The 10,970-nt window shown below is 42.9% G+C and overlaps 1 protein-coding gene across 3 annotated transcripts in view; it reads right to left on the bottom strand.

Annotated features, from left to right (window-relative positions):
- Positions 1-311: 311 nt before the first annotated feature.
- The window catches only part of KCNN3 (potassium calcium-activated channel subfamily N member 3), a 171,914-nt gene continuing 161,255 nt past the window's right edge, over positions 312-10,970 (bottom strand). For all 3 annotated transcript variants that reach the window (XM_008970283.4, XM_055101144.2, XM_063599074.1), the window contains 2 exons: positions 9,300-9,489; positions 312-8,997 (listed from right to left, as the gene is read on the bottom strand). In XM_008970283.4, the coding sequence (XP_008968531.4) occupies positions 8,858-8,997; positions 9,300-9,489 (330 nt within the window). In that variant the 3' untranslated portion in view covers positions 312-8,857. The remainder of the gene's footprint in view (positions 8,998-9,299; positions 9,490-10,970) is intronic.

Raw genomic sequence — 10,970 nt, 5'->3', positions numbered from 1 at the left:
GGACTCCTCTGCCTTCTAAGACACAGGTTCCCACCTGCTTCAGGGAGAGAGACTTCCCACTAGTCCACCTTCTGTGTGTGTTACCAAAAGGAAGCCATATTTGGAGCTGGTCTAAGCTCCAGCCCCTGCAATTTCATTTGCCTTTCCTTAGTAAGGAACACAGTAACAACGCGAACAAAACCACGCAGAGCATGTGAAGACCGGGCCCTTCTGATGCTGATGTGTGGAGAAAACTGGGCACTAGACTGAACAAATTTTTAGCTATTGCCTTATGGGAACCACAGAAATGGATTGAAATAAAACTTACAAAATCACTTTAACCACTCTTATTTATGCATTACCACCAAGGGAAAACAAAGTCACTGAAACAGAAAAATGTTTTCCAAAGGAAAAATGTTTCCTCTTTGGTGACCTGAGAAAGTTTACCATAACTCCATTCAAAACCTTCAGGCACTTGACTTTTTTTTTTTTTTAATATCCTTTACCTTTTTAATAAAAAGTAAAAAACAAACAAAAAATACATCAATGTTCCGAATAGAACCTCTCTATGTAAAGGTCTCACTAAACAAATAAACATAGGACCAGACAAAAGAAATGGAGCTGTGAATAGCAATATGATATATTATGAAGCATTTATATATGTATGTATATATTATATATGAATGTGCGGGTATATGTGTGTGCACCTATGTATGTATAAATCTGTAAATATTTGCCTACATACACATCACACACACACATACATATTTATACTGACCTCTTTAGATTGAAGTCCAAGGCACTTTTTACAATGAACAGGTTAAAGCCATTAATTTAGAACATAACTGTTTCTGGGTACATATCGAGTTATGGCGCCAATATCAGAATTCACATCTTTCCTTGCCCACCTTGGAGTGTTTCTTGTTGGTGCAATGAGTAAGAGAATTGGCTTTCAAGGAGATTAGCAATGTTTCTAGATGGTTAAACTAACTTCTCTTGCTATTTTCCTCTAGGGGAGGGGAGTTCTTACTGGTGAGATGCTGAGTTCCTCAAGGGAAGAACACAAGGATCGAGAAACACAACAATTTCTGTACTATGCTAAGCAGAGACTCCTGTAGCCTTCCAGAGGACCTGCCCTGAGGTTCCACCTGATATTCTGATGGCTTTGCTAGTCTGGTCTAAAAAAAAAAGACTAAAACTTAAAAATGGGGGCTTTGAGGTGGCTCAAGGATATGGAGTGCTATTTAGGTAAGATCGGAAAAAGACTAACTCTTATTGACTTTATTATGTTTGATGTAGACCATCCAAGTTATATAACCTCAAGTGGAATTTAAAGATGCATTTTTTTAATCCTTATGATCATTCAGGACCTTCACATCTTCAAATAATTCTGTAAATGAGACTCAAGGAAGAAATAGCTTCATTCTCTAATTATTAACGAGGTTGGTTATCACTATGGTGAGGTGAGGCCAGTGCTTATCAATATTTCTGGTGCATACAGGTCACCTGGGGATTTGTTAAAAGGCCAATTCTGATGAAGAAGGTTTGATGTGGGGCCTGAGATTCTGCATTTCTAACAAGCTTACAGATGATGCTAACGCTGCCGGTCTGTGGACCACACTTTGAGTAGCAAGGGTTAGCATATAGCCATGGACTTGAATTACTGTCAAGAGGTCTGCTTTCCCCAAATGATGAATTTGCATTTGTTTCCTTGATTCTAGATGGAATACAACTTTGAGGGGAAAGGTCAGAATATATTTGCTCTTTATAAATGTAAGTCTTGGTCTGAGCAGTGTTAGAAGGAAAAACCAAAAGAAAAAAGCACTTACTGGGCCAGGCACAGTGGCTCACTTTGGGAGGCCCAGGCAGGTGGATCACGAGGTCAGGAGATCGAGACCATCCTGGTTAACATGATGAAACCCTGTCTCTACTAAAAATACAAAAAAATTAGCTGGTCGTGGTGGCACGCACCTGTAGTCCCAGCTACTCGGGAGGCTGAGGCAGGAGAATTGCATGAACCCAGGAGGCGGAGCTTGCAGTGAGCTGAGATCGTGCCACTGCACTCCAGCCTGGGCGACAGAGTGAGACTCCATCTCAAAATAATAATAATAATAATTTAAAAAAAGAAAAAATCATTTAGTAGCAAAAAAAGTGAAGAAATAAATCAATTACCACCGATACATTCATCAGTCAATTGTAAAATTGAAAATAAGCCAATTTCCATTATCCGGTGAGTAAGTAACCTGATAAAAACAAGTGCCCTGGAGTTCAGATGGCTTTAGTGGAGCTCGGCCTAACATATAACTGAGGAGTAATACAGGCACTGAGAGAATTTAGCTCCATAACAAGAAAACTTGTGTACAAGTTAGGGCTCAGCTACACAAACAGACTGAAAACGGGCATTTAGACATTTCTCTTTCAAACAGCATGAATACCTAATGTCATTGAGCCCCATGACTTATATACCTTTAAGCTCATATAAATTGAAATTTGAAGGATTCCAGCCTTTTCCCAGGAGAAAACTTGTTGATTTGCACTATCTGTAAATCTATGTGAATTTTCAGGGCTTGGGAAGGGAAGAGACACATAGGCTCAGTTAATCTGCCCCGATGCAACCTGGTTTGCACCTGTACAATATTGCACCAAAGCAACAACAGCAAGTGAGGGTCCCAGGTAAGAAGAGGCTCACTGATTCTAGAAAACCTTTATTCTGTAACCGAACACATCCTGTTTTCATCTAGAATTAGTGCCTTAGCCATATGAAGGAGGGAACTGAGAACTTCTACATGTATGTCTCAGCTGCTCTGTAGAGAAAGAGGGGTGTAGATTCCATGAGTTGCTTAATTTTGCTATAAAGGACAATATCTCAGCAGGAACCCTTTATTTCCTCCCAGCTAGAGGAAGCTAGCAGAAAAGGCAGCCCGGCTCTTTGCTGGCTCTGGCTGTTCATGTCCTGCCGGCTCCCCCATCATTCCCTTAGGAGCTGGGCTCCATGTCCTTGATAAACATGTGGGAACCTTGCTCCCTCAAGGGTATTGCCAATTTAGAAAAGCACATCTGCACACTGGACTCTTGTTGGGCCTTGTGTAGTTTGGAAAGCCGACCCCGGTTTCACGTACATGGAGAAACTCAGAATGCCTAGGATTTTGAGTATTTTAAGTTACAGGAAAACAGGACTCTTTCTTATGTCCAATTCTGACATTGTCAAAGGAAAACTGGTTGGCTAGGTTTGAGACTTATATAATTTATGTAATGAGGCCTTTGAATTTATATAGAAAGAGCCTGAACTTTTATTAAACTGGCTTTGCACAGCTACTAAAGGAGTGATGGCTTTTAAAATCTCTTCTGAAATGGCTTGATAGAATTTAGGGTAGAATTATTCTTCTACTCTTGGAATAATGTTCTTTTGTCTCTAATACCCAGGCCTTGGAGAATTAGAATATGGCAGTTCAGTAGGCTGTGGTAGGAGGACCCTTTTTCTGGGTGCCCGGCAATCACTAACAGTGATGTGTACTCAGAAACAGTCATTGGGAGAGCAGGCTGACAGTGGGCCTGCTAAACACTAGTTTGATACAAAATGTTAATTGAAAGTTACAATATATTTTATAATATATCAATATATTTCATATTTAAAATAAACTGTTATGCTTTCTCCTATCATTAAAAAATAGCAAGCAGTACAGAGGCAAGATGCAAATTCATATTAAAGCTCATCTGATTCTGAATATAAACACTTCAGTTTCTGAGCTTGCCATGAAAATGTTTCCTCCATTAACATCCTGTCATTCTCTTGTTGTTCTCGTGGCCAGTGCAGAATGGAGAGTCTGGGACCAAAATTGAGTTGTTGCGCCATTAAAAAACGTATCTGATGAAGGTGGATCAGTCCTGGTTGAGATTCAAAAACTGAGACAACATGACACAGCTAGAGAATGTTGTTTATTCCTTGTCCTTCTTGAGTGAAGCTGGATGTTGGCTGCTTCGATCTGATTCAGATATACTTTTTCTTTTTGGCTATAAATGTCAACATCTCTTTGGGATCCTAACTGCAGGTTGGAGTTGAATTTTGTGCTTTTCCTCCACCAGCTTGGTTGGTCACGATGTCTCTTTTGCTTGTTTCAACACATAGCCCAGGCCCAAGATTACAGCTTCCAGGATACATTTTTCAGGTGTGTAAACAACTGTCACAGGGCACTTGGCACCTAGATTTGGAGGTCATATGTTGAAGATTTGACAATGGTTTTGTTCAGAGGGAACTCCAGTTCACATTTGGGTGTTTCCAGTAATGGCGTAAGACAAAAAGATCACAGTTATATTTTTTTTCTATCTGTATATATGTATATACCATTGCACTGAGTACTTTTTAATAAGCTGTGGTCTGTTTCAATAAAAATCTACATATTACTTGTCTAACAGGAGTTTAACATTAATTTCTATTCATGCAGCCTGGCACAAGCTTTCTACTACCACAAGCAGACAGTTACTATTGCGATCCCTGTAAACTCCTTTCTCAGTGGTGTTAATGATCCCATTTCCCTAATGTTTATTTTGGCGGCAGTAGAGAAGGAAAGGATACTGTCTGGGGCGTCATCAAGCCCACCGACTGCAAGGGGAGAGAAGGGGTTGTTCGTGCCTACCGGGAAGTCACCAGATAGCTGTCTAAGGTACTGAAATCAAACCCTGCAGAGTCAATAGGGATCCTTCATCTGCTTCTAGCAACTCTTAGGGGAAGAAGAATGAATGTAGAAAACTGGGGACATATTTTAGGATTTAAAAACAGTAACTTCAAAAGAGTAGTAACCTACTGGTAGTGCAATGACTTCACAGTATCTCAGTTGTGGTACTGTGATGGGAGCAACACCGTTTGTCCTGGGATGAAACATTGATTCTTAATTTGGAGTGTACTGTTTGTTGAGTTGCACTCTGGAGGAGGAGGAAGGTTCTGGAACTACGTGCTAATCCCATATTTCTCCCTGCTGATTTTACCACTATTTAATGTGCACTAATTACTTTTTGGTAACTACTGACTGCATTCAAACGTAACATCAAGGTGTGAACTAGATACAGTCAGTCTGGGCTGCTGTTGATGACAAAGGTGATTTCATTTGTTCTCTATTGAAAACATTGTACTTAAGAATATTAATTATTCTCTTCATTTTAAGTACAGAGAAATTGATGTATTAGGTGCTTATATGAATTGGCCAAAGATGTGGATCCAGTCTTAAGATTTTTATTTATCCTGATTTTGTATGACTAGGTTTCTTCTTTTCCATGATTGTTTATTCACAAGGAAATTATAAAAATTTAAGGGGGAAATCCCCCACTATATTAAAATCATTACTTCTTCAATGCTCTTCCTTCTTGGCTTTTAATAATAAAAATAGCTTGTACATGCTCAGCGCTTGGAATTTACTTTTGCATACATTTTCTATGTCTCCTAATTCACAAGATTGTTGTTCTACCACTGGCCCCTGCTGAGGTCGGTCAGTGGTGACTTGGGGCCTTCCCCCCTTGTTCTTTTGGATTGTATTAAGCACTTCTAGAGACATGATGTCATGAAGTTACGTATTAGGAAGATGGCAAGAGCAGTTCATAGACACTTTATGACAATTTATTGATGATGATCATATATATGTGGCCTTTGATCCAAAGGTGAAGACTTTTATTTGGACTTCAATCTAAGGAGGAGTGAGCCCCTAGTCTGGTGTAATTTACCAACTAATGCTATGTCCTGAAATTCCACTGAGATTAGTGGTCTTAAAGTATCACAGTACATCCCTGACTTTACAGTACATGAAGCTTTAATATGGCTTAAGCAATGGCAGGGGTGGGGGTGGTTCTGTATTTCTAATTCAAGTGTCTAGATATTTTAGGAATATTAGAGTGATTTTACCTGTCACTGAGTTGTCAGAAAGATTATAGTAGGGGATCTGCCATTGGGTCAGTCCTCTAGGAGTGGGCAGATCTTGATCAGTACAGTATTGGAGTGAGGTTACATAATTAATAGTTTTTACATATAGCCGATTTTTTTTTTTTTCGAGACGGAGTCTTGCTCGGTCACCCAAGCTGGAGTGCAATGGCACGATCTTGGCTCACTGCAACCTCCACTTCCGGGGTTCAAGTGATTCTCCTGCCGCAGCCTCCCAAGTAGCTGGGACTACAGGTGTCCACCACCAAACCCAGCTAATTTTTGTATTTTTAGTAGAGATGGGGTTTTGCCATGTTGGCCAGGCTGGTCTTGAACTCCTGACCTCAGGTGATCCTCTCGCCTTGCCCAAAGTCCTGGGATTACAGGCATGAGCCACCGCACCTGGCTATATATACCAGATTCTTGAGCAGATAATTAAACCTCCTCCACCACAAAACTTGAAAATAAGGTACAAGAAGGCATGACATGAGAATCCACCTGCCCCTTTTCCCATCTGACTGTGATGCTGAGGTGTGGTGGAATTAGCCAAAAGATGTAGGAAGAAAACTTGGGTGAGCTACACCCAGAATAATTAATACTTAAGTCATCAAGGGTTGATTGTACTTGCAGGAGAACGGGTAACTTTCCCACATAAAGCTGAAATGCTAGTACAGAGAAATAGCCTTCCATTTGCTATTACAGGATCAACGTGCAGGTTCGATCACTTTTTTTTTGAAGCATTTTCTTTTGCCAAGAATAAAAATCATGTATAGCTATTGCACTACCAATAGGTCAATTCATGCTACAAATGTCCATGTGTTTCTAGGATGCCAGTGGCTACTGCTACCAGAAATAACTCCAGTCACTCCCTTGACTAGTGTTGCTAGTTTGGTCTTTAGGGTTTACCTAAGTGACAGCATCAATGATGGGTTAAAGTCACAGACCACAATGAATAAATCACAGTCTGTGCACACTTTTGGCCAGGAAGAGTGGCAGTGGAATCTTGCATGTCATTTGGTTGAAATTAAGACTAAATCTCTATATGTGCACACACCCACACTCACACCCACACGCACACATATCACAGGGTTATAGCAGAATGAAAACGGTGAGTAGGAATCACCAGTTGAAGGCTGTAGGTTTAAATGATCAGGATTGGCACACTCAGATCAGCCCACCAGTGGTCTTCACTTTGTGAAATGGAACTAATGCCACAAGGAAACTGCATGGTTATTTCATCTGTTTACACATCTGCTTATATGTTCAGCTGAACTGTCACTGAAAACAGGAGCACCATTCTTGGGACATGAAACAAGGAGGAGGGGAAACATTCAGATAATCAACAGTTAAAAGAACAAGTAAAAAAATAAGCCAACAGCAGGTGCGGCATCTCTGGTATGCAAAACAACTAATGAAAGTGTTCAAAGGAATTATCAAGGCAAGCCATTAAGACTATAAACCATCAAAAGAGCAGCAGCAATAGCAAAAGAGAAAGAAGAGGGTTAGCAAGAGACTAGATCTTCCTGAAAAAGTGGCCTTGGCTCTACAATTGTCTACCTTGTGCTGTCCTTAGAAGAACAGGCCCAGTGCTACAGAATGAAAATCTCCATGCCAAGCCACTGCCTTCAGAATGGTGATGATGTCTTCTTACAAAGGTAAACCCAAGATGACAACCACAAGCAAAAAAATCACCCTTTTGTTTTACCATCAACAGATGAAATAGTCCATACAGTGCCATTCAATTTCCCACAGGCAGAAACCAAAGACCTCAGAATGAGAAAGTCATGGTTTTCACGTCACAAATGTTACGTGTGGTCAGATTATGGAGCAATGAAAACATTTTTCTGTGCCGCTCATTACACTAAATCTTGATGTTTCTGAAGTCTCTTGGAGTTTGAGATGTATTGGAATAGTTTTTCGCACCAAGATTAACATGGCACAGTAGGAACAGGCTACTGACAAATCCATGTCCACTTACCTTACCCACAAGGTTCCCTAAGGGTTCCCTTCATTCTCACAATATTTCATTTTGAGATGACTTAAGGTCAGGTAGAAGGGACCACATAGGCCACTCTTCATCACTTCTCCTCCTAGCTCAGAGGCTCACAATTGAGGCACTTGGCCCTTTTGCACTACTAACATCTGGGGCTGGAAACCTGTTGCTGGATAAATACAGCTCAGCAAATCCCCAACCATATTTCTATTCACTAAGGTGTTATTGGATTGCTCCTGTTTGTGCATGTCTGCACACACATGCACAATTTCTTGTCCTCTCCCTCCACACTAACAGACATACACCTGGTCATGTGGACCATCGAAACACAACTTGTTTGGATGGAAGAAGAAAACTCTGCAGATGCTGTTATTTTTAGAAGCCTGCTTATCCCTCCTGAATGCCAACAATTTTGGCTTGGCATCCATTTCAAATCAAGCAAGGTGCATATCCAGGACAAAGCAATGTGCATTATGTCTGAAGGGATCCGCATCTCCAGTGAAACTCAGAATGTGGCCAGAACTAGCTAACTACCTGAACTGAAAGCACCCCACGTTCAGATTCAGACCAACTCAAAACACATGTAAGGGGTGCCTATTGTATGCAGGGTAAGGTGTCAAGTCCCTTTTTATTTGGATTAAGCTCAAATAAGAAAGGACCTGAAGCGAACGTGGGATGTGTATGTGTGTACATGTACACGTTTGCAAACACACAGGTTTATGTGGGTATTAATATCGAGTGGAAAATCTGGCTTTTTATTTGTCTGTGTCTTTTTTTTTTCAGTCTGATTCGAGTATATCTGTTTTGGCAAGTTGTGGGCAGCTCTCTTTTACTTTTGCCACCCAGAGGCTTCCGTAGACAAAAGGAAAGGAGAGAGGTGTGTTCAAAGACCCCCATGGCGAAGAGCCCATCCCCCAAGCCTGACACAACCCTCCCTCCCAGCGGACCCCTCTTCTGGACTGGCTTCGCTGTTGGCTACTTCAGTGCATCTGACCCCCACCCCCCGCGTGAAGACCTGAGATTGAGCGTGGATTTCTGTTCTCCACCAACTCTGCAGCAAGGGCCCTGCCAGAGGCGTCGCTTCCTGTCATCTCCTCTTCCCGCTCCCAAGTAGAGGCACCTAAACAGAGATTAGATTTCTGGTTTCAAGGCATGTCGGACCAAGCACGCTGAATGAACATGAGTTAGTTAATTAGCTCGGTCTCTCTTCTTTCCGTTCCCTGGTCTGAATGTTTCTTGATGGCAAAGCGACCAGGAGAGAGTTGATTTGCATCTTAAGACCTATGGGTAATGCTTCTGGAGTGGGGAGATTTATTTAGCAACTGCTTGAACTTGTGTACGGGGTCGGGAAGGAGGTGGAGCTGACCCCAATGGGGCTATCGGAGATTGGGGTGTGGGTGGTGCCCACTGCCACGCTGATACCCCGGGCCTCGATGATGGCAGACAGGAGCTGCTGCTGCTGCTGGCGCAGGGTGTCAGCGATGAGCAGCGGCAGGGAGTTGAAGCTGGCGGTGAGATGCTCCAGCTTCGACTCCAGGCTGCCAATCTGCTTCTCCAGGTCTTCGCTCCGGTCATTGAGTTCTGTGATTAAGTCATACATGACATTCTGCATCTGTGTGGAGAGAGAGAGGCGAGAGAGAGGGAGATGACAGGTCATCACAGAGGAATCTGCAATGGGAGAAATGAAACGCCCTCCACAGTATGACAGGAGCCACTTCCACACCAGCTGATCTGGTCAAGGAAGGATACAGGCTTCTTTCCTGGGGATGGGGATGCTGAAGTGTGCACATTTTTGTTTTCTTATTACAAAAGTAATGAGTATTAATGACAGCATTTTATTAGAAAATATGCACCAAGGGGAAAAAAGTGGCCCTTTTTTTTTCTTAAATAAAGTGAGTCTCTAAACTGTCTCATGTTCTCACAGGGCCACAACCTCTCAGCTCACATGGCTGCTGGCATCTAATGATTCCAGAGGAGACGCTGGTGGGGAATGGACAGTGCAGTGGGTGTATAATTAGTAGGCCAGGGCTCAAGTACACATCTGCAGCTCACTAACAGTGTGCCCTCTGCCAGGCGCCTGGCCTCTCTCAATCTCGGTTGCCTTATAAAATTGGAGTTAATAATAACTGTACACAGTTAGGAGTTATTGCACATCTCCCAACCTCTATTTTAACCCAGCAGACAGGATGTAAAGTGAATTAACTCTCAGGCACAGTGCTTAGCCAAAGGAGGCTGCCTTGCTGAGGTGTGGCCCTTCGCCTGCCTGATCCACAATGCCTCAGGGTGGGACATCCCTGAAGGGCCACTCTGAAGGGCTGAGGTCTTTGTTGACTGTATCACAGTTCAAACCCTCCCACTGACCAATCCTGCTTCCCTCACTCCTTGGCAGGGGTCCTGAGGGTGCTCCCCTGAGAGCTCCCCAGTACCCCTCCTGCACTCAGCACTGACTCCTCGTGTTCCAGGGGTGCCGGCCGATTACCAGTGCTCCTTCCCCAACATCCTGTGGCCCCCTTGTTGGTCTGCAGAGTCCCAGTCTATGCAACAGATATTTTTCTCACAGCAAATTAGCAAATGCCATCTTGGCTGTGTACATCAGACTTGGGAACAAGATTCACAAGCATCTTCAGCCTCCCACGTGTCAGGGAGTGAGGCTCCTGGGGCAGCAATGCAGAGGGCCAGGCCGGTGGTTGTTTGGTCATCCCTGAGGTACTGTGGCTTTTTGGGTTTCTGATGATCTGCCAGTGACACCCCAATCCTATTTCATGTGAAATTTCAGGTTACTCTAGGAAGATATGGAAATGATTTATGCCCCAGGGACCAAAGCAGCAGCAAGTAAGGTGAGAGGAAAAAAGAAGAGTAAAAGAAGATGTGAGAAGCCAGAGAAGAATGAAGGGGAGCAGGGGCACAAAATGCAGTGAGGCCTCCCCAGCAGACTACAGGCCCCACGAGGAAATTCACTGGGGCAGCATAAGGAAAGGTCACAAGGTGGCATGGAGATGGCCCCGCTCCCATGAGCTCTGCTGTTGCCAGAGCAGGACACCGTGTCGTGGATGCCCTTGGAGGACAGGGTGACTTTAGAAGTGAAAGTACTCC

This window comes from Pan paniscus, chromosome 1 (genome assembly GCF_029289425.2).
Source record: "Pan paniscus chromosome 1, NHGRI_mPanPan1-v2.0_pri, whole genome shotgun sequence".
In the NCBI taxonomy this organism is placed as follows: domain Eukaryota; kingdom Metazoa; phylum Chordata; class Mammalia; order Primates; family Hominidae; genus Pan; species Pan paniscus.
The sequence above is the reverse complement of the archived record's forward strand: the minus strand, read 5'-3'. Positions and strand labels throughout refer to the sequence as shown.